The following is a 25,053-nucleotide window of genomic DNA, read 5'->3' on the forward strand; positions in this document are numbered from 1 at the left end:
ACATCTTCCCACAACCACCTACTCCAGGGCGGTCACAAATCTCACCTATCCCATCAACGGCAGGGCTACATGTGCAACCAGTCATGTGATCTATAAGCTAAGCTGCAACCACTGTGCTTCGTTCTACGTGGGCATCAAAACCAACAAACTGTCTTTCCACCTACAAACTATGGCCAAGAAACACCTGGAACAACGAGTTGCTGAGCAAGCTGCCCAATACAACATTCTTCGTCTTAATGACTGCTTCACAGCCTTTGCCATCTAGGTCCCTATTATCAACACCAGTTTTTCTGAATTGCACAGGTGGGAATCTCCCTGCAATTCATCTTGTGTTCCCATAGCCCTCCTTGCCTCAACCTTCATTACTCATTGTTCTTCACCCACCCATTCCCTTCCCTGTTCCCAATCCACAGCCCTCTATTCCACAAGTGCACCAACAGTCTTTTTACTGCCCTCCTTTTGCACCTCCCGCAGTCCAACCTCTCGATTGCACCTGGCTGTCCTCCCCTCTCTCCACCTGGTCCCTGTATGCTCCCACAAAGAGCACTTTACCATCTTCCACAGGTACTTTGTTCTCCCTCCATCTCCCTGCCCCAGCTACCCCCACCACCCAAATTGCTTCTCCCATCATGTGCAGCTGCTCACTGTCTGGTCCCGGCAATCAAAAGTGGTCATTTGTGTGTGAGCTGCATTTGCATAAATGTGTATGTGTTTGTTGTCAATTTCAGAAGAAAGCGTTCTGACAGAAAGCTTATTCGTTCAGTAGTCTTTTTGTTGTGCCTGTCTACAACTCAGCGCCTCTGCTATATGTTGAGTAGCAATCTATCATTTTCATAATATTGTCATTTTCCATCCTTTGCAATGCATTTTTTTTAATAAACATCACTGTATAGAATGTTTAAAAGTGTTATTTTGACAAAGTAAATAAATACCGAATTTAGAATATTAGAAACTTTTGTCAGTTATTAAGTAATCAAGAGCCACTTATGAATTCAATTTAAATAACACCAGTACAGGATTTGCTACCAGAATGGATACCCAATTCATGTGACCAAGTGCCATTTTTAACTGAAATGTCAGGTTATCGAAACAAGATCCCAGAAAAAGACTCAGTGGCTGTAGTACTTCTAGAGCAGCTTATACCAAATGGGGGGGGGGGGGGGGGGGGGGGGGGGGGGGGGGGGGGGGGGGGAAGAAAAAAAAAATTTATTCCAATTTCTTCCCCAGAGTCTTATGTACAGCATTTTCTAAAATCCTGCTCCTTCTTAAAGCAGAGTTCTTTGGTGTACAGTGCCCGTGATTGTAGTTACTAATGACCCATAAACACACTTTGGTAGTGACTTACTGCAAAAAAGCCTTGGATGCTGTTATATGTCCTTATAAAAACTCTTCCCACATGCTACTTTTATTCTGTTTCCTTATAGATTTTTCTATGAATTCTTTGGTTTCATTAATCATATTTTCCCTCACACACTGCAGAAATATATTTACATCTTTTTTAAATACCTTATGCTCTTGAACAAAGAAATGATGTGGGGGAAAACTGCCTTGCATCACTGTACCTGTACACACACTGATATTTTAAAAGTTTGCAGTTTTCAATTTTTCCTCTTTCTTGCTTCCTGAAGAAAAGCTAAAAGAACTTCAATGTTTCTACTACAACGTGGAGTTTCTTTCCTTGATAGCTGCCTCACAGAACTATATTTTAGTGAATTCTGTATTCTGGAGAATGTTGGCTTTTGCGAGGAGCATTCCACTAAAGTACACAAAGATTTTCACTTCATCGATCTGCCCACACAAGAAAGGCCACTACATGCTTACAACTAACAGCTGAAGCTGTACAATCATGGTACTGGCAACTTACTATTTTGCCTATGTTTTCATTCACAACCAAAATAGTACAATACAAACTGCACCCACTTCATGTTCAGGGCATATCTTGCATTTGACAGTACGAATACCATTGTCATGATGCAACTGAACATAGCCCACAGCATCGTCTCCAGAGAATTCTCTTGAGGCCTTTTATAGCAAAATAGAAAGTAAGATACAAATGAATTATAAACATGGGCTGTGAGTGGGCATTGATTTAAATCAATGGGGAAAGTTGAAAATTTGTGCTGGACCAGAATTCGAACCCAGGTCTCCTGTTTACTAAGCAGACACACTGACCACTAAGCCATCCAGACACAATGGTCATCACAACTGCATGGACTACCCTAGCACATCTACCACCAGACTAAAATTCTCAAGTTATCCACAAACTACTACACTGTAGTGATTAGCAGTTGAGAAATCAGGTCTGACAGGAGGCGTGCAGTTGCGATGACCATTATGTCCAGATGGCTTAGTGGTCAGAGCATCTGCCTAGTAAGCAGGAGACTCTGGTTCAAATCCTGGTCCAGCACAAATTTTCAGTTTTCTCCATTGATTTCAACCAATGCCCACTCACAGCCAATTCTGTAATTCCTTTGTCTCATAATTCATAGTGGATGCTGGATCAAAATGGTGTCTATTCCTTCATACAGATCCAAAAAACAGACACCTCATGTACAAGAAAGAAACAAATATTATTGGAGAATACATGTATTCTAAAGACATATCCATGGCATTTCATCATATTCCACAGATTTCAGTTTGTTACAGCTTGCTACCAATTGCATAAAAATGAAAGTATTTTCTTATTTGTGTGCTTCACTGCATAATTTGTGGACATTATATGCCACAGTACAAATGGGCAACCCACAGAATGAAAACCGAAGAGTCTAATTTCAAATTCTTCGATACATACAATAAGTAGAGAGAAGTGTTAAACCAGGAAGCTAACAATTAACAAAACAGAGTGAACAAAGAAGAGAAGCAGTGAGAGAGTCCACTGGAACTGTAAGCACAGAAACGACCCTAGTAAGTAGCAACAAAAACAACTGCTCTTTACTTGTCACTTTAGAAACAATGCTTGATGAGTCAGTGCCATACCTTTGATGAATTCAAAGTCCTCCCGTCGAACAGTGCTAATTTCAATCATATCACCAACAGATTCCGATACAGCTTGCAGTTTCTGTGCTGACTGTTCTTCCCTGGCAGGTCCATTATCCACCAGAACCTAGAAATAATGTGAGACAAACTCATAGCTGCCACCTAGTGCATAGTGAGAGGAAGGCAAGAACAGACAAAAAAATGAGGATGGAGAGGAAGAGGGGGACACGAATAAGAGCCACAAGAAATCTGCATATCTTACCAGCACTAAGATTTGTTTCATCAGTAAATACAAATTCATTTAAATGATAACACATACCGTGTAATTTTCTCCATATGTCAGAACAGCATGTCCAGTAAGAGTTGCTATTGTGAAAAGATGTGGATTCACTTCATTCATAGCTATTTCTCTCATCTGTAAAAGTAATGCAGGAATGTGACATTTTATCCTTTTAACATGCAGCAATATCATACTACCAAAAAAGAATTATGCTTGTAACAATACTGTTCAACTTAAAAGTGAATTACATGTAGAAAAACAGAATTAAAGATTCCAATTTCTTCTGTTCTTGATATTCCATTCTCATCTACAAACTTAATTTCACAGTTGCACAGTTGTGACCAATAAACAAGTCCCACAGCTTTACTTTCTGTACTTTTCTGTTACCTTAAGTTCAGCTTTGATATGAGAGGTAATTTTTCTTTCTAATATATGATTAACTAATATAACATTTACTGTTGTTGTGGTCTTCAGTCCAGAGTGATTTGATGCAGCTCTCCATGCTATTCTATTCTGTGCAAGCTTCTTCATCTCCCAGTATCTACTGCAAACTACACCCTTCTGAATCTGCATAGTGTATTGATCTCTTGGTCTCCTCTTACGATTTTCATCCTCCATGCTTCTATCCATTACCAAATTGGCGATCCCTTAATGCCGCAGAACATGTCCGACTAACCGATCCCTTCTTCTAGTCAAGTTGTGCCACAAATTCCTCTTCTCCCCGATTCTATTCAGTACCTCCTCATTAGTTACATGATCTACCCATCTAATCTTCAGCATTCTTCTGTAGCACCACATTTCTAAAGCTTCTAATCTCTTCTTGTCCAAACAATTTATCGTCCATGTTTCACTTCCATACATGGCTACACTCCATACAAATACTTTTAGGAAAGACTTCCTGACACTTAAATCTATACTCAATGTTAACAGTAGTTCTAACAGAATGTTTTCTACTCCCAGGGCCTTGTTTCGACTTAGGTCTTTCAGTGCTCTGTCAAATTCTTCTCGCAGTATCACATCTCCCATTTCATTTTCACTTATGTCCTCTTCCATTTCAATAACATTGCCCTAAAGTACATCACCCTTGTATAGACCCTCTATATACTCCTTCCACCTTTCTGCTTTCCCTTCTTTGCTTAGAACTGGGTTTCCATCTGAGCTCTTGATATTCATACAAGTGGTTCTCTTTTCTCCAAAGGTCTCTTTGATTTTCCTGTAGGCAGTATCTATCTTACCCCTAGTGAGATAAACCTCTACATCCTTACATTTGTCATGTAGCCACCCCTGCTTAGCCATTTTGCACTTCCTGTCGATCTCATTTTTGAGACGTTTGTATTTCTTTTTGCCTGCCTCATTTACTGCATTTTTGTATTTTCTCCTTTCGTCAATTAAATTCAATATCACTTCCATTACCCTAGGATTTCGACTAGCCCCCTGCTTTTTACTTACTTGATCCTCCACTGCCTTTACTATTTCGTCTCTCAAAGCTACCCAATCTTCTTCTACCATATTTCTTTGCCCTGTTCCTGTCAATCGTTCCCTAATGCTCTCTCTGAAACTCTCTACAACCTTGGGTTCTTTCAGTTTATCCAGATCCCATCTTCTTAAATTCCCACCTCTTTGCAGTTTCTTCAGTTTTACTCTACAGTTCATAACCAATAGATTGCGGTCAGAGTCCACATCTGCTCCTGGAAATGTCTTACAATATAAAACCTGGTTCCTAAATCTCTGTCTTACTTACCATTATATAATCTATCTGAAACCTTCCAGTGTCTCCAGGCCTCTTCCATGCATACAACCTTCTTTCATGATTCTTAAACCAAGTATTAGCTATGATCAAGTTATGCTCTGTGCAAAATTCTACTAGCAGCTTCCTCTTTCATTCCTTATCTCCATTCCATATTCACCTACTACGTTTCCTTCTCTTCCTTTTCCTACTATCAAATTCCAGTCCCCCATGACTATTAAATTTTTGTTTCCCTTCACTATCTGAATAATTTCTTTTATTTCATCATACATTTCTTCCAGCTCTTCATCATCTGCGGAGCTAGTTGGCATATAAACTTGTACTACTGTGGTAGGTGTGGACTTCGTGTCTATCTTTGTTACAATAATGCATTCACCATGCTGTTCATAATAGCTGACCCATGCTCCTATTTTTTATTCATTATTAAACCTACTCCTGCATTATCCCTATTCGATTTTGTATTTATAACCCTGTATTCACCTGACCAAAAGTCTTGTTCCTCCTGCCACTGAACTTCACTAATTCCCACTATATCTAACTTTAATGTATGCATTTCCCTTTTTAAATTTTCTAACCTACCTGCTCGATTAAGGGATCTGACATTCCACGCTCCGATCCTTGAAACGCCAGCTTTCTTTCTCCTCCCAGAGATCAGAATGGGGGACTATTTTACCTCCGGAATATTTTACCCAAGAGGACACCATCATCATTTAACCACACAGAAAAGCTGCATGCCCTCAGGAAAAATTATGGCTGTAGTTGCCCCTTGCTTTCAGCTGTTTGCAGTACCAGCACAGCAAGGCCATTTTAGTTAATGTTGCAAGGCCAGGTCAGTCAATCAGCCACACTGTTGCCCCTGCAACATTTATTAACCATGACAAACTTACCTTACATAAAACATCTGCCATCACCATACGTCCCTCAGCATCAGTATTCCCGACACGTAAGCGAACTTTGCTCCGGGATGTTATAACCTCATCAGCTACGTAACAGTTCTCACCAACACTATTTCGTGCAAGGCAGAGTGCTCCAACAATCTTTGTAGATTTAGGTTTCAACAGTGCTGCAACCTAAAATTAAGAAGAATAAATGAATATTTTAAAATAAGTTCAACAATTATGATTTATTCCACCAAGGTATTACATTTCAGTATTTTTTTTCACATCTGAATTTCAAAACACATGTAAGTTAGCTGTCACAAAAATGGAAAATAAAAATAAAACTAGGATCATAATATGAGTATGGCTTTTCACAACATTTGTAAATGTTACTATTATTCTCAAACTGAATCAAGTGGTTGCCAATAAATTTAATCAGAACTTAATTTGGTGGCTATTCCCAACTAAAATACATATGCAGGAATGTAACAATATTATGAAGAGGATAGTTGCTTCTGACCACATAACAGAGATGCTGAGTCACAGATAGATTCTACAAAAAGGCTGTCACAAAATAAGCTTTCGGTCAACAAGGCCTTTGTCAAAAACAGACGACACACACACACACACACACACACACACACACACACACACACTATGAACAGCAGCAGTGCATGAGGGGAGAGGCAACTGGGTGGGAGTAAGGAGGAGGCTGGGACAAAGAGGAGGAGGGGTAGTAGGGTAGGGGTGGGGAACAGTGACGAGCTGCTGGGAAGCTCACAGGGACAAGGTGGGGAGAGGGTAGGGCAGCTAGGTGCAGTCCTGAGCTGACGGAGGTTGGGGAGAGAGCTGAGGGGCAGGGCAGTGGAAAAGGAGAAGAGTAAAAAGTGTGTTGGCGGAATAGAGGGCTGTGTAGTGGCGCAATGGGGCCAGGGAAGGGACTGATGGGTGAGGACAGTGACTAGCGAAAGTTAAGGCCAGGAGGATTACGGGAATGTAAGATGTACTGTAGGGAGAGTTCCCACCTGCGTAATTCAGAAAATCTGGTTTTTGTGGGAAGGATCCACAGGGCACAGGCTGAGAAGCAGTCATTGAAATGAAAAATGTCATGTTGGGCAGCATGTTCAGCAACAGGGTGGCCCAGTAGTTTCAGGCCAAAGTTTGTCAGTGGCCATTCATGCAGACAGACAGCTTGTTGGTTGTCATACCCACATAGAATGCAGCACTGTGGTTGCAGCGTAGCTTGTAGATTATATGACTGGTTTCACAGGTAGTCATGCCTTTGTTGGGATAGGTGATGTTTCTGACTGGATTGGAGTAGGTAGTGGTGGGAGGATGTATGGGACACGCCTTGCACCTAGGTGCAGTACAGCGATATGAGCCATGAGGTACGGGGTCAGGATTTGTAGGGATGGACAAATATATTGTGTAGGTTTGGTGGACAGTGCAATATCATGGTGGGAGGGGTGGGAAGAATAGGGGGCAGGACATTTCTCATTTCAGGGCACCATGAGAGGTAGTCAAAACCCTGGTGGAAAATGAGTATCAGTTGCTCCAGTCCTGGGTAGTACTGAGTTATGAGGGGAATGCTCCTCTATGACTGGACAGTTAGACTTTGGGAGGTGGTGGGTGACTGGAAAGATAAGGCTCAGGAGATTTTGTTTTTGTACAAGTTTTGGGAGGAGATTTACGGTCTGCAAAGACCTCACTGAGATCCTCGGTATGTTTCGAGAGGGACCACTCATCACTGAAAATGCAACAACCATGGGTGGTTAGGCTGGATGATAGAGACTTCTTGGTGTGGAATGGGTGGCAGCTGTTGAAATGGAGGTATTGCTGGTGGACAGTAGGTTTGATATGGACAGAGGTACCAATGTAGCCATCTTTGAGGTGGCTTGTTGGGTTGAGTAGGACCAGGTAAAGCCAATAGGATTGAAGCTGTTGAGGTTCTGGAGGAATATGGATAGGGTGTCCTCACCCTTGATACAGATTGCAAATATGTCAACAACAGATCTCAACCAGTCCAGATTGCAAAGATGTCATCAATGAAACTAAACCAGGTGAGGGGTTTAGGACTCTAGGTGTTTAGGAAGGATTCCTCTAGATGGCCCATGAATAGGTTGGCATAGGATGGTGCCATGTGTGTGCCCATAGCCGTACCACAGATTTGTTTGTATGTAATACCTTTAAAAAAAAAAAAAGTGTGGGTGTGGATTTAGTTGGTCATGGTGACCAGGAAGGAGGTTGCTGGTTTGGAATCTGTCGGGCTAGGTACTGTTCAATCGCGGTTAAGGCCATGGTAATTAGGAATGTTAGCGTAAAGGGAGGTGGCGTCAATAGTGTCAAGCAGGGCACTGTGTGGTAAATGGGCAGGAACTGTGGTGAGACAGTGGAGGAAATGGTTAAAATATATTGTGTAGGTTCGGTGGATGGCAGGATACCAACTAGATGCAAGACCTGTCCCATACATCCTTCCACAACCACCACCACCACCACCACCACCACCACCACCACCACCTACCCCAGTCCGGCAATAAACATCACATATCCCAACAAAGGCACAGCTACCTGCGAAACCAGTCGTGTGATCTACAAGCTGAACTGCAACCACTGTGCTGCATTCTATGTAGGCATGATAACCAACCAACAAGCTGTCTGCATGAATGGCCACTGACAAACTGTGGTCAAGAAACAAGTGGACCACTCTGCTGCTCAGCACGCCACCTCATCTAGATCTTGATTATTAAGAATTATTTTAATTTTTTTGAGATTTTGACTGTTTTGTTATGAGATGGCTCATAAGCGGTTTTGGGCTGGACACGATTAAACTATTAGGCCCAATACAGTCACAGAAAATGAACTTGTATGTGACTAGTGGTGCTATTATAAATATTTACATTTATCCTAAGTTTAATGAGTATAGCAAATTGCAAACTTTACTTGATGCTTTCAACGGTCTGAGTATTATGTAAGAATTGGTTAGTATAACAACTACTTTTCATTTTGTGCATTGCTTTGTAAACAGTTGTACACTGCACATGTAATTTTGAGAACACATGCATTTCTACACATGTCAAGATGCAAATTCCTCTGAAACTACAGAACATGGATTGAGGTAATAAGTAAAACTAATTTTCTAATTTTGAGCACCATGTTTTCACAACAACAAAGGTAGATCAATGATGAGGTCATTAGTGATCAAGATCCAGCTGTGACTAGACAAGGATGGGTGCAGGAATTTGGCTATGTCCTTTTAAAAGGAACTATTCTGACAGTTTTCTTAAGCAAGTCATGGAAAACCTGCTGTTGGTCATTTTAATTTTCTGCTCGCTCTGCTTAACAACTATATTGTTTGTTTGCATCTGTGTAACTACCAACAAAATCTCAAAGAAATAAACACATTTTAAAAATAAAGGTTTATTTCTATTTTTCAATTATATCAAAACCCTGCAAAAAAGTGCAAAAAGGAAAACTGGTGTCACAAGCAACATCTAAGGCAGAAATTTGCTTCTTTGAACACCCATGCTTTTGTTGAAATTCAGACACTGTTATCACTATTTACTTGCGCTTTTCCTTGTTTTTGTTTCCCTTTAATTTGATGCTTCGCATACTCACCTGCATAAATCCAGCAACAGCAGCTGCTCCACACTTATCTCTAGACATTCCTGCCATAATTCCTCCAGCTTTAATATCAGCACCACCTGTGTCATAGGTTATTCCTTTACCCACCAAGAGCAGGGTTTGACTAATAGTATCCCCTGAGTCATATGTCAAGTAAATAATACGGCCCTTGTGTCTCTCTATTACTGTAAAGACAGAAACATTATGAGTTAATATATTTATTAGATCATGTTGTTTATAGCATCATAAAGTATTCTCCCAGTAGGAGGAGGACAGTTAATTGTTAAACAGCTACCACAATTTTAAAAGTATGTTTCCTGATTGAGCATATTATTAATCCCCAAAACACCCAAAAACATGTAACTCAAATGAAACTGTACCAATAAGAGCAAATTTGTTGAGACAAAAATCAACACAGCACATGCGGTCTCTTTGGGAAGAGCGGCAGTCCACTTAATGACCAAACAAAATTACGAAAGCTCACAATCATTTTAAATTAACAATATCAAAAGGAATATTAACTTGGAAAATCTGTAAAATTACAGGAAGCTGCATTTTAGTAATTGCAAGTACTGCTGACAAATTTACAAGTAGAAAAACCAACCAGGGGGAAAATGCTCCTTTAAGAGCACAGAAAACGCTAGTATGTTCCTCTTTAACCCTAAAGCGGATACGCCTACGTATAAAGTGTGCCAACCACAAATAATATTCTCTTGTACCATTCCACTGTTGTTTTACAATTGCAAGCTCATACCTATTCCTTAAGCAACAATATAAGATAAACAGTGAGCTAGGTGAGAAAAAATTTACAGTTCGTACAAGAAAATGACCCAGATTACAAGCTAACAGTACAATCCCACAATGAGGCAGATGTCTACCAGATAATTAGTAATCAAATAAGTGTTTTGCTGAGATCTGATGCAATTGCACTACTTAACGCTCTGATGGGTCATTACTGAGGGGTAACGTCCGTACTTGGTAACAGAACGATACAACAAAGTTTAATGTTGTTATTGTTTAATTAAACAGTGATTTGGCTGATACAATGTAATTTTATTTTACCGCTGTTTAATTAAACTAACATTACACTATGCTTTTGCTCCTACATGTTTACCTTGGTTACATAAAGACAGCTGTTCTTTATACGTGTTCAAAGTAAGCCGCGTGCCTGCCCGTGTTCTAAAAATCGATGCAGCCACTCGAGGGTTAAAAGAGACAGAAAATTGGGGAACCAGTTGCTTCAATCCACATTCTGCCTTCCTCACTAAAAATTTTTGCACGTGGATGGGTGACCGTCCGGTCTGCTGAATGCTGTTAGCAAGCGGGGTGCACTCAGGCATTGTGAGGCAAACTGAGGAGCTACTTGATTGAGAAGTAGTGGCTCCAGTCTCAGAAACTGACATATGGGCAGGAGAGCCTCTCCACATCTGCATCCAGTGTCGCCTAGGGGCTGAGGATGAGACGGCAGCCTGTCGGTACCGGTGGGCCTTCATGGCACGTTCGGGAGGAGTTTAGTTGTTTAGTCTCTCTTCATACTTGTTCCCTCCTCTCACTGTCATTGCATGTGTCTCTCTCCCCTCAATGTCTCCCTTTTCTCCCATTGATTTACATTATAATCTACTGCCACTGTCACCTCTCTCCCTTACGCTGTCTCCTTTTGTCTTTCTTTCCTACTGTCACTATCTCCAACATAAGCTGGCAGTTCAAAATGTCTGAGGAGCCCAACACAATTTTTCCCCTACACTCACTTGCTTAAAGTTTCTGCCCAAAATGGGCTTACACTATACCTACATGTTAATGTTTGGTGGTTGGGAGGGGACAGACCCCCCAACCTTATGTATGGTCTCCATTCACATAGTTTTCAGCTTCACTGTTGCCTTCCTCTTTTGCTGACATTGCTATCTGCATCCACTCTCTCTCTCTCTCTCTCTCTCTCTCTCTCTCTCTCTCTCTCCCCACCCCCCCTCCTTCACTGCCACTTTCTCTCAGACAATCACTGTCCCCTCTGTTGCCAGCATTCTTTTCCAGCAGAAGAAAGCTGAAATACGTTAGCATACCAAAATTTTTGTTAAGGAAACCAAAATGAGGATTGAGACAGTTTTTTCCCCCACTTTTCTGTCAGAGTCTTTTTAGAGAGGGACACATTTGCCTTTTTTTATGCTCTGGCAGAGGAATTTTTCTGCTGGTTTGCTTCTTCTCCCTGTTACAGCACTGTGTGCTGCATTTATAAATGCCATTTCATGGGTCAGTAAAGTTTTAACAGTTTATTTATCTATTTCAACACATTTGTATACTTTGTCACATATAAAGAACAAATTAAGTACACATAATATATGGTTAACACTAAATCATTTCCTTCACATTTTTATTGGATATTGTGCTCCTCAATTGCAATCCCCCTGACTCATGATTTGTGTCTTAAAAGAGTAAAAATGTGGTTAGAAATGGTTTACTGAATTTGCAGTCTTTCCAGTTCACATAATTTTTGGCAGTCATTTTCAGTTCTTTTCATGTATTTTAAGACCCTCTTTAGCCAATCTTTTCTTACTGCATTGCAACTTTGGACATATCTGTGTAGGAGTGAAGAGCTCATTATACACAGACAGAGCATCGAATTTCTACTGGCGAAAAAAATGCTGATTAAAAACATAGTTTTGTGACATCAGAACCCTTGCAGTAATCCTACAATCCTTAATATGTGTTGACTATGTCAATTAAAATTACATTTATGCCTCAGATTGGATATTACGTGCTTATTTTATGTGCATAAGTACAATAACTTTGAACCTTTGGATCTCAATAACAAATAAAGATAACGAAAAAGTTTCAAAGTTCCTTGAGAATATCATCTTAAGAACATATAGCTTTTGGCCATCAAGGCGACAGACACACACACAAACACACACACATGAAAAAGCAACTCACACACACGTGACTGCACCCTCTGGCAGCTGAAGCCACACTGCGAGCAGCAGCAGTGAATGATGGGAGAGGCAATTGGGTGGGGGTAAGGAGGAGGCTGTGGGCACCCACATGGCACCGTCCTGTGCCAACTTATTCATGGGCCATCTAGAGGAATCCTTCCTAAACACCCAGAATACTACACCCCTTACCAGGTTCAGATTCACTGATGACATCTTTGCTATCTGCATCAGGGTGAGGACATCCTACCCACATTCCTACAGAACCTCAACAGCTGCTCCACCCCCCCCCCCCCCCCCATTTGCTTCACTTGGTCCAACTCAATGCAACAAACCACCTTCCTAGATGCTGACCTCCACCTCAAAGATCAGTACCTCTGTTCATATCAAATCTACTAACCACCAGCAATACCTCCACTTTGAAAGCTGCCACCCGTCCCATACCAAGATGTACCTTCCATACAGCCTAGCCACCCATGGTCGTCACACCTGCAGTGATGGTTGGTTGGTTGGTTGGTTTGTGGGATTAAAGGGACCAGACTGCTACGGTCATCGGTCCCCCTGCACTGATGAGCGGTCCCTCTAGAAATATACCGAGAGCCTCAGTGAGGCCTTTCCAGACCGTATTTATCCTCCCAAACCTTGTACAAAAACAAATCTCCCATGCTTTATCTTTCAAGTCATCAATCACCTCCCAAAGTCTCACTGTCCACCCACAGAGGAGTATTCACCTCGTAACTCAGTACCACCCAGGAATGGAGCATGAATTACATTCTCCGCCAGGGTTTCAACTACCTCCTGTCATGCCCTGAAATGAGAAGTGTCCTGCCCAGCATCCTTCCCACCCCTACACCTCAGTCATGTTCCGCTGTCCAGCAAAACTACACAATATACTCATCCATCCCTACACAACCCTTTCTCCCAACTACTTACCTCAAGGCTCCTATCCCTGTAGTAGACCTAGAAGCAAGACCTGTCCCATACATTCTCCCACCACCACCTACTTCGGTCTGGTCAGAAACATCACCTATCCCATCATAGGCAGGGCTACCTGTGAAACCCGTCACATAATCTACAAGTTAAGCTGCAACTACTTTGCTGCATTCTATATGGGCATAACAACCAACAAACTGTCCGTCCGTATGAATCGCCACCGACAAACTGTGGCGAAGAAACAAATGGACCACCCTGTTGCTGAGCACACTACCAAACATGACATCCTTCATTTAAATGAGTGCTTCACAGCCTGTGCCATATGGATCCTTCCCACCCACACCAGATTTTCTGAACTGTGCAGGTGGGAACTCTCCCTGCAATATATTCTGCGTTCCCATAACCCTCCTGGCCTCAACTTCGTTAGTCATTTTTGTCACCCATCTAGCCCCTTACCTGTTTCCATTCCATCGCTACACAGCCCTTATTCTATCAACACACCCAGTCTCTTTACTTCTGTCCTTTTCCACAATCCCCGCCCCCCACACCACCACCACCTCTCCCTTGCCCACCGTCTAACCTCCCAACCGCACCTAGCTGCCCTCTCATCTCCACCTTGTCCTTGCATGCTTCCCAGAAGCACTTCACTGTCCCCCACCCACTATCCTGCTGTCCCTCCCCCTCCCTGCCCCATCCTCCATCTTACAGGCCCCTCCCACCCACCCCAGTTGCCACTCCCATATGCACTGCTGCTGTTGCTCGCAGTGTGGCTTCAGCTGCCAGATGCTGCAGTCAAGTGTGTGTGTGTGTGTGTGTGTGTGTGTGTGTGTGTGTGTGTGTGTGTGTGTGTAGCATCATCTATTTTTGACAAAGGCCTTGATGGCTGAAAACATATATTGTGACGGTCTGTTTGTTGTGCCTATCTGTGACTCAGCATCTCAGCTGTATGGTGATTAGCAATTTTCCTTTTCATAATATTGTTACATTACATCCCAGATCTTCTGTTGCATTATAGAAGTGACCATCCCCAAAACCCAGAAATCATGCTTTTTTCAAGGTTTTCTCATGAACCAACGATGAACAAATGGTGCTCGTATAAGCCACCTAAGGTCCACAACCATAGACCACACCTAACAAAAAAGAACCAATTGATTTGCTCAATTTGCCTGGGTTGGAGGAAGTGTGTAATGTTCAAAGTATGCCTGTTCTCCTGATAGGTATACAAACTGTTGCTAGGGTATGGGCTATCCAAAACACTTACTCCTTACCTCTGAGCAATAGAACCCAAGTATGATCCTGAAAAATTACATTTTCGCAAGCAGCTCTTCTGGAGCATATGAAGTCTATTCAAAAAATTCCAGAACATTAGTAATTTTGCACCAATGGTGTGCTGGAGCAAAATGCAGTTGGCTTCCCTGCACACACCTATGTTTAATGTGTAATTGCTGGAATTTTCACTGCTGTATGTCTGTTAGTTATTGTTCAGTGCTATATTGAGTAGAATGTTATGTCGCACAGTCTGTTAATTTCAAGCTAGCAGAGTTAGAGGAGCAACATGTCTGCATTAAATTTTGCGTGAAACTCAAAAACTCCTTTACAGGCGCACACTAAATGATGCAGAAAGCCTACAGTGATGGGTGCTTAGACTGAACTCAGTGTTTCAAATGGTTTACTTCGTTTAACAACGGCCAGACGGAAGTCAAAGACGACCCTCGTTCAGGACGCCCTCCGACGTCTACCAACGACGCTCATGTCAGGAACATCAATGAAATTGTGCATGCCAATCGAAGACTGACTGTCCAAGAGATTGCAGAAGAATGTAGCATTCCAGTTGGATCATGTCATGAAATCCTGACGCAGCATCTTGGAATACACTGGCTTGCCGGCAAGTTCGTCTCATGGCTCATGAGTGAAGACCAGAAAGACCTTCGTCTCACAATCTGTGAGGAGCTTTTGGATAGTGCGAATGAGAATGAGATGTTCCTTACGAGAATCATAACTGGTGATGAGACATGGGTCTACAGTTATGATACTGAGACCAAGGTTAAATATCCACAAAGGGTCAGGAAAGATTCTCCAAGACTAAGAAACACTCATCAGATCAGGTCAAATGTCAATTCCATGCTGATAATATTCTTTTACTTTGAAGAATTGGTTCATCATGAATTCATACCATAGGGACAAACTGATAATCAATGGTACTATCAGAACGTGCTGCGAAACCTGCAAGAAATCAGACAAGTTGAAGAATTCTATGAAAGTGACAGTAAAGCTAAGATAGAATCAATAAAATGAATTGGTGCAGTAAAGGGAGATCTGAAGGAAGTAAGAACAGCCACTTTATATACCAGACAGAAGAATTACACTATGTGATCAAAAGTATCTGGACACCTGGCTGAAAATGACTTACAAGTTCGTGGTGCCCTCCATCAGTAATGCTGGAATTCAATATTGTGCTGGCCCACCCCTAGCTTTGATGACAGCTACCATTCTCGCAGACATATGTTCAAACAGGGAAGGTTTCTTGGGAAATGGCAGTCCATTCTTCACAGAGTGCTGCACTGAGGAGCGGTATCAATGTCGGTCAGTTAGACCTGGCACGAAGTCAGCATTCCAAAACATCCCAAAGGTGTTCAATAGGATTCAGGTCAGGACTCTGTGCAGGCCAGTCCATTACAGGGATGTTATTGTTGTGTAACCTCTCCACCACAGGCCGTGCATTATGAACTGGTGCTCAATTGTGTTGAAACATGCAATTGCCATCCCCGAATTGCTCTTCAACAGTGGGAAGCAAGAAGGTGCTTAAAACATCAATGTAGGCCTGTGCTGTGACAGTGCCACTCAAAACCACAAGGGATGCAAGCCCCCTCAATGAAAAACATGATCACACCTTAATACCATTGCCTCCAAATTTTAGAGTTGGCACAATACATGCTGGCAGATGACATTCACCCTACATTCGCCATACCCATGCCTTGCCATTGTATTGCCACATTGTGTACCGTGATTTGTCAAACCGCACAATGTTTTTCCACTGTTCAATTGTCCAATGTTTATGCTCCTTACACCAAGCAAGGCGTCATTTGGCATTTATCAGCATGATGTGTGGCTTATGAGCAGCCACTTGACCGTGAAATCCAAGTTTTCTCACCTCCCACCTAACTGTCATAGTACTTGCAGTGAATCTTGATGCAGTTTGGAATTCCTGTGTGATGGTCTGGATAGACGTCTGCCTATTGCACATTATGACCCTTTTCAACTGTCGGCGGTCTCTGTCAGTCAACAGATGAGGTCGGCCTGTACGCTTTTGTGCTGTACGTGTCCCTTCACATTTCCACTTCACTATCACATGCGAAACTGTGGACCTAGGGATGCTTAGGAGTATGGAAATCTTGCGTACAGACATATGACAAGCGACACCCAATCACATGACCACGTTCGAAGTCCGTGAGTTCTGCGGAGTGCCCCAATCTGCTCTCTCACGATGCCTAATGACTACTGAGGTCGTGGGTATGGAGTACCTGACAGTAGGTGGGAGCACAATGCACCTAAAATGAAAAACATATGTTTTTGAGGGTATCCAGATAATTTTGATCATATATAGAGTATTAGGCAGAAAATCCATGACCTGACAATTGTCCTGCCAGAATACCAAGAAGACTGAAACAACTTGGTCTGACAAGTGAAAATGAATCCAATCTGAGAGAAATATAGGCACAAAGGAAAGGTAAAACAAAACTCTGGAAATGCCCTTTGCTGTACATCATGTGGTCCAGGGAGTCCAAAACTGAATAAAAATATATTTCATTGAACTGACTACAGTGCTTCAGTATAACTTACAAGAAATTGCAATTAAGAGAATTACAGCATTTGAAAAGTTTTTATTAAAAAATTTAAGAAATACCAGTAGATGTGTAATGCAACTGATTTAAGAACTACAATACCAACAAACTCTCACAATTTCGAAGTCATATTGCACACAATAACACTGAAGTGTGCACACACCATTATCAGTATTTCAATTTGTACTTAGATTGTGAACATGTGACTGCAGACTAAGGCCATGTAAGCAAATAAATAATGGGGCAGGAGGGTGCCGTTTGAAACAAACTCCATTCCAGAAAGTCAGTCATACTGTTTTCCTTTTCTTAGCAGAACATCTATCCTCACTGGACTTCATATGGTTTCCCCATTCTAACTGTGGAATAGTGGTGTCCGATTTGTTGTTGGGAGATATGATCTGTCTGTTTATTGGTGCAATTACCCAGTTAAAATGTTTTCTGCAGCCACTCGGGCTGCAAACTATTACACCTGGGAAAGCAAGTGAAAATTACCATTGTATTGTATTGTACTGTACTGTACTGTATTGAATTGGGGACCTACAAATGACGAAGAGGCTTTGTCTCCGCCATAACCCTCAGTGGTTCACAACTCCACAACAGGCTACAGCAATCCACTCACCCCAGTGCCACCGACCCCCCCCCCCCCCCCCCCCTTCACCCCGCAAATGTCTCACACCAGAAAAGTGTAACATCAAATGTTTGCGTAGTAAAATAATTATGGTGTATGCGTACGTGGAGACAGTGTCTGTGCAGCAATCGCCGATATCGTATAACTGAGGCAGAATAGGGGGAACCAGCCGGCATTTGCCGAGACAGATGGAAAACCACCTTAAAAATCATCCACGGACTGGCCGGCACACCGGTCCTTGACACTAATCCACCAGGCGGATTTGTGCCGGTCCCACCCGGAAAGCAATGTGTGATATTGCACAGCTAACCGGGCACGCAAAATTACCCTTTGTCAAATACAGATAGTCATTTTATAAAATTCCTTGCCATTTTCATGACATTCACCCTACTTTATTCTCCAGAAGTTGGCTGAGAAACTTGGAAAATGTAAAAATATAAAGGTTTTAAGTAAGAAGAGGGGACTGGGGGTGGGGGGTGTCCTGACTCCCGTGATACCCCCTCCTTCGATCAAGTGAAGCTGAGAGTCACAGGGCAGGCACACAAATTCTTCTGCAGCATCTGCAGTTCAACACACAATCTAGAGGCGTGCAATGTTATTTGGACTGGAGCATTTGAGGCATGCAAAATAGAGAGATGATGAAAACAGATAAATTTTCACAGCAACACTAAAATCTAGAGTTTAACCGGGAATAGGGACTGACTTCGCAGATACATTTCACATTAAGTGGTCTAACGCAGTGCAAGTCATGTTACAAAGAACCTCTACACAGAGTAGTTCAGTTGCCCGTACAACTGTTGTTTTAGGTAATCTATAATCAGAGATGGGCAAACCCATTCATCCTTGGGAACTAGTTCACTGGTGATCGTTCTTTTTTGGAACCACTCATTTTTGCTTGTCCACTGTTCATTTGTCCATGGTATATAGTTCTTAATAAAAATTGAAAATTAGTGGCATAGGTGACCAAAGGATGGAGGGCGCCCAGAGGGTGCACTTACCTCCCCCTGGAGACTGGAGTACAGAGTTTCTATTCATTACTTAATACTCACACACCTGTAGAAGTAATTTCCTTGATTTGGCAAAACCTCCCATTTAGCCAACTGTAGCTTTATATGGCTAATTGCAGTGAAATGATACAGGGTGGCACACAAAAAACCAGACCCAAGTACAGACTGCTCATCAATTACGCACGATTTGTTGCCTGCTATGAGCAGATATAACAACACATAGATAAACATGTAATAATTAGGCAGTAAAGAAATAACAAACTAATGCAAACAACAGCTTATAAATGATGGATGACGATCGACAGATTAACAATGAGCAGTCTAGTACTTGGGGCTGATTTATCGTATGCACCCTGTACAACAGAAAGAATACTGTAGAAGTTATCATATTCCTTTACAAAATATGACACGAGACACTCGATTATAGAGCGTAGGCTTCATTTGATTGTAAGATGGTCTGCCTTCCATAACAATGAAAATACTGTTTTACCTTGGATCGAAGTATTGTTATGGAGTTGCATATGAGGCATTTCCTCGCTGTTGTGAAATCAGATTCCCTGTCACAGTCTTCTTAACATAATCAGCAATACCTAAACATAGTGCTTCCTGGAGCATTTTTTTGTTTAACAGAATGCCGTGTGCATTCTGCTATGCCTTAAAATTTGTTTTCCGCTTTATCAGTTTTGAGAAGGATTAGTTAAAGGCTATTTATGACATTCATTTTGTTTATAAACAATAGTATTCTCATATATAATTGTTTCTTACTTCAGATTTTTCACTTTTGGTATCAGTTTAATATTTCTAGTGTTTGATAAAATTATCTTTTCTAAATATTTTACTGATTTATTTCCTAACTTATGGTTCATTTTCTTCAAGACGTGTCAAATGTAATTGTAAAATGATATAACTTTAGGATATTAACTTCAATAATGTGTCACAATAGAATCAAAATAATACGACAGAAAGGTTTGCTTCAAAGAAGATAATCATGGACCTTGCATACCTTATAAGTATCAAAGTAATCTACGTATGTATAACAAATATGAACATTACAACAAAAATAATCAATTATTGATAATATAATAAAAATGGATAGATAAAAAATTACTCACCGAGCGGCGGGACGGGAACAAACACACAAAAAGATTTAAATTTTTACAAGCTTTCAGAGCCAGTGGCTCCTTCTTCTGGCAGAAGAGTTGAAGGGGATCGAAGAGGGGTGAAGGAAAAGGACTGGAGAGGTTTAGGGGAAGGGTTGCAGTTCAGCACCCTGGGTCAGGGGAGACTTACCAGATGGGTTACAGTTTAAAAGTGGAAGACAAGGAAATATGAAACACAGATTACTACTAAAACACCACATGAGTTAATACGATTGGAAAGCTAAGACAGCAAAAAATAGAAAAGTCAGAAAATGAAAGATGTAGGAAACTAAGATGGAGTGAAGAAAGGAGTAGTTACTGTGAACAAATGCCGAGATGGCAGGAATTAACGTAAATTAAGGCCAGGTGGGTGGCAAGAACCAAGGACAAGTTGTAGTTCTAGTTCCCACCTGCGAAGTTCTGAGAAACTGGTGTCTCGGATAAGAATCCAGATGGCATGTGTGATGAAACAGGCACCGATGTCTTGACTGTCATGTTGTACAGCATGCTCTACAACAGGATATTGTGTTGCCTGTATACGACCTCTGTCTATGCCCTTTCATCCTGACTGATAACTGGCTGGTAGTCATGCCGGTGTAAAAGGCCGAACGGCGTTTACATAACAGCTGGTATACAACATGTCGTTTCACAGATGGCTCTTCCTTTGATAGTATATGTTTTGCCAGTTACAGGGCTGGAATTGGTGGTGGTGGTAGGGTGCATAGGGCATGTCTGGTAGCAGGCATGGTTACAGGGGTAGGAGCCACAGGGTAGGGAGATGGGTGCAGGAGCAGCATAGTGTCAAACAAGGATAATGCGGAGATTGGGAGGGTGACGAAAAGCTATTCTAGGTGTGGTGGGCAAACTCTCAGACAGAATGGCTCTCATTTCAAGGCATGATTTTAGAAAGTCATCGCCTTATTGAAGTATTTGATTGATAAATTCAAGACCAGGATAGTAATGGGTGACAAGTGTTGTGATCTGATGATGTTTTTTGGAGGGATCATCAGTATCAGGATTGGATGTGATGACCCAGGAAATCTGCTTTTGAACTAGGCAGTTTTGATAACCACGCCCAATGAAGACTGAAGTGAGTGTGGTGGTGTATTGCTGTAAAGAGTCTGCATCTGAACAAATACATTTGCCTCGAATGCCAAGTCTGTAGCTACTTCGAGAAGGCCATGACTTTCTAAAATCATGTCCTGAAATGAGATCCATTCTGCCTGACATTTTGCCCATCACATCTAAAATAGCTTCTTGTCGCTCTTCAAATCTGCGCAATATCCTTGTCAGACCCTATGCTCCTTCTGCACCCATCTCCCTACCCTATGGCTTCTACCCCTGTGACTGTACCTGCTGCAAGATATGCCCTATGCACCCTCCGACCACCACCTGTTCCAGCACTGTAACTGGCAAAACATATACTATGAAAGGCAGAGCCACCTGTGAAGTGACACGCCATATATCATCTATTACGTAAACATTGTTCGGCCTTTCACATCAGCATGACTACCACCCAGTTATCGGTCAGGATGAATGTATACAGGCAACATACAATATCCTGTAGTAGACAATATCCTGTAGTAGAGTGTGCTGTACAACATGACAGTCATGATCTCAGTGCCTGTTTCACCACACATGCCATCTGGATTCTTATCCGAGACACCAGTTTCTCGGAACTCTGTAGGTGGGAACCAGCACACTACATGTCCTTGGTTCTCGTCACCAACCTGGCCTTAATTTATGTTAATTCCTTCCATCTCGGCATTTGTTCACAGTAACTACTCCTTTCTTCACTCCATTTTCATTTTCTGCATCATTCATTTTCTGATTTTCTATTTTTTGCTGTCCCTTTCCCACCTATGTTACATACATTGCACTTAGCTTTTCACTCTTATTAACTCATTTCATATCTTGTCTGGTGCAGTCCCCAAAAATCAGTCTTTCCTTCTCATCCTCTGTCTGGTAAGTCTCCCCTGACCCAGGGTTCTGGGTGACTTTTCTGAACTAAGCCCTTTTCCCTAAACCTCTCCAGTCCTTTTTCTTCGCCCCTCTTCTTCCCCTTCAACTCCTCTGCCAGAAGAAGGAGCCACTGGCTCTGAAAGCTTGTAAAAATTTAAATCCTGTTGTGTGTGTGTGTGTGTGTGTGTGTGTGTGTGTGTGTGTGTGTGTGTGTGTGTGTGTGTGTGTGTTCCCCTTCCGCCGCTTGGTGATTAGATTTTTTATCTGTACCTTTATATTAAACATGAATATTGAGTGGATACAGAGAAATAATGATTTTTTTGTATAGTGTCCAACTATTAGTTCCGGTGGCATTTCATATCTCAAAAGTGATCAATTAATTTATATCAGAAATGTCTCTCTTAGGGTCTTTGCCCTCTTCCATGGAAAATTTTCTGCAGAAACTCTTGACAAGTTGTATTGTATGCTACAAGCACTATGTTTTTTAGAGTATTGGATAAAAATTGTAGAAGAAATTTTTTAAAATTATAATTCATAAATGTCTTTCTTTCATGACACACAGTAATTTCCATCAAAAAAAGTATTACAGGTAATGCAAAAATTGTAATATTTGAAAAAATATTTTACATTCTCTAAACTCAAATGGCTCAGACATTTTCAAAGCATGAGCTACTTTTTTTTTAAAAAAAAAAAAAAAAAAAAAAAAAAAAAAAAAAAAAAAAAAAAAAAAAAAAAAAAAGGTAAGTTGGTGACTCAAGCAAACAAAAATGAGATTAGAATGAACTCTAAGTAGTCAGACTGCCCTGTAATTCCTCCAAAGGATACATTAAATTTTAAAATTTTATTTCTTTTAACAGTTTGTAGAACACATATATTCAAACTTAAACATTAGCATTGATAAATATAATTTATGAAACTTCCGATGGCCCCAATCGACTCCTTTTATCAGTCAGTGTTTGTTCTGCTTTCGAAAATATCCTCTCTCAAGAGGCTGAACTCACTGTTACACATAGCCTATTTAGGGCCAATGAATATAAATACGAGTAAAGAAGTTTCCTTTGTTCCCACCATAACAGACTATCACCATCCCTCAGGAGAAACATCTCGGAAAAGTGCTTGTCCATTTCGAATACAGCCACAGCCTTCGAATCCAAGTTTCTGTTGTTTTTGCCCCTTCAGGATCAAAGCCTTTCCACAAATTAAAATTTGTTAATGTCAGAAAAGATGAAGATGATGAAGGTGGAAGTCCATTTGAAGAGGAAGTTACTGAAGTATATTCATTAGCTTTCTCTTGTGCTAATAACTGATGAACTTCACTTACAGTTCCATCTGGTTGGCTGGTTTAAAAGAGGGGGGAAGGGATCAAACTATGAGGTTATTGTTTCCTTGTTCCTAATAAAACAATGCCTCAAGTGTGAGAATAAAACAGACGAGACGTATCATACAAAATGGAAAGAAAGGAAAAACCATACGAACGAAGAAAAGGCAACGAACACTAAAAGGGACAAAAGAGGACAAGAAAACAACAGAGAGACACTAGAAACAGAAGAGAATATAACAAGAAAGCAGATTACAATGGCTGGCCGACCACGAGAATAAAAAGAATAAGCCAGCCACTCTGCAACACATTAAAACTTCCACGCTGAAAGCACTCTAGGGTGAAGGACACACAGGGACAAAGGACATGCACTAAAACCTACATACAAGTATAAAACCTACTCTCACAGATAAAACGTAAAACTAAAGCTGCTGCTGAGGCATCATTTGCTCAACACCGAAGGCAGGGAGCTGGAATAGTTAAAAACCCACCGATGAGCGGCTGAAAGTGGGCAGTCCAGCAACAGGTGGATGACTGTCATTTGGGAGCCACAGCGACACAGAGGTGGGTCCTCGTGACGGAGTAGGTAACTATGCATTAACCATATATGGCCAATGCAGAGCTGGCAGAGGACAACTGATTCCCTGCAAGAGGACTGCATGGAAGACTTCCACATATTCATAGTCTCCTTAATGACACGCAGTTTGTTGTGCATACTGTTATGTCATTCCATCTCCCAAAGCCAGAAAACCCTGCAGCGTAAGACAGAATGCAAGTCAGCTTCGGAGATGCCCATCTCCAGAAGTGGTTTCCGTGTTGCCAGTTTGGCAAGTACATTGCCTGGGATTCTGACCTATCGTGAAGTCCACACAAGCACCAACGAACGACGGGACCGTTCCAGGGCATAGATGGACTCCTGGATGGACACTACCAGAGGGTGGTGAGGCTAGCACTGGTCAATAGCTTGTAGGCTGCTCAATGAGTCAGTACACAGGACAAATGATGAGCCAAGGCATGAGCGGATGTGCTCAAGAGCACGAGACATGGTCGCCAGCTCTGCAATGAAAGCACTTCAGCCATCTGGCAAGGAGTGCTGTTCAATATGTCCACCATGAAAATACGCAAAGCCTACATGACCATCAACCATCAAGCCGTTGGTGTAAACCACCTCAGAGCCTCGGAACATGTCAAGAATCTAGAAGAAGTGACAGCGGAGAGCAGCGGGGTTAACAGAGTACTTAGGGCCATGCAAAAGGTCCAGACAAAGCTGTGGCCAAGGTGCACACCATGGAAGCATACATGAACAGACTGCAAGTAGAGGTGGTAAATGGAAGGACTCCAGTTCGGAGAGAAACTGCAATCGTCAGACCCGACCTGGGCTGCCGATGCGGGAGATGGACTGCTGCGAGCGGGAGAATAAGATGGTAATTCAGATGCTCAGGAGAACTAAGAATGTGTGCAGCGTAACTGGTGAGCAGTTGTGCAAATCTGATCTGCAATGGAGGAAGCCCAGCCTCCACCAGTATGCTGGTCACCGGACTCTACCTAAAAGCTCCTGTTGCTAGTCGAATCCCGCAGTGGTGCACACGGTCAAGTAATTGCAACGCTGAGGGGCACTGCCAAACCATAAACCACACTCCCATGGTCAATTCAGTATTGGACAAGGGCTCTGTAGAGCCACAGCAGCGTGGGGCGATTGGCACCCCAATTGTTGTTGTTCAGGCAACGGAGGGCATTGAGGCGCAGCCAGCACTTCCAGTTAAGCTGACAGAGATGAGGAAGCCAAGTCAATTGAGTGTCA

At 41.9% G+C, this 25,053-nt stretch overlaps 1 protein-coding gene across 2 annotated transcripts in view; it reads right to left on the reverse strand.

Moving 5' to 3' along the window:
• The window catches only part of LOC126474024 (putative aminopeptidase W07G4.4), a 94,899-nt gene that overhangs the window by 18,947 nt on the left and 50,899 nt on the right, over positions 1-25,053 (reverse strand). For both annotated transcript variants that reach the window (XM_050101430.1, XM_050101431.1), the window contains exons 7-10: positions 9,497-9,687; positions 5,891-6,073; positions 3,296-3,391; positions 2,977-3,103 (exon numbers count right to left, since the gene is read on the reverse strand). In XM_050101430.1, the coding sequence (XP_049957387.1) occupies positions 2,977-3,103; positions 3,296-3,391; positions 5,891-6,073; positions 9,497-9,687 (597 nt within the window). The remainder of the gene's footprint in view (positions 1-2,976; positions 3,104-3,295; positions 3,392-5,890; positions 6,074-9,496; positions 9,688-25,053) is intronic.

Source organism: Schistocerca serialis, chromosome 4, assembly GCF_023864345.2.
Source record: "Schistocerca serialis cubense isolate TAMUIC-IGC-003099 chromosome 4, iqSchSeri2.2, whole genome shotgun sequence".
Lineage (NCBI taxonomy): Eukaryota > Metazoa > Arthropoda > Insecta > Orthoptera > Acrididae > Schistocerca > Schistocerca serialis.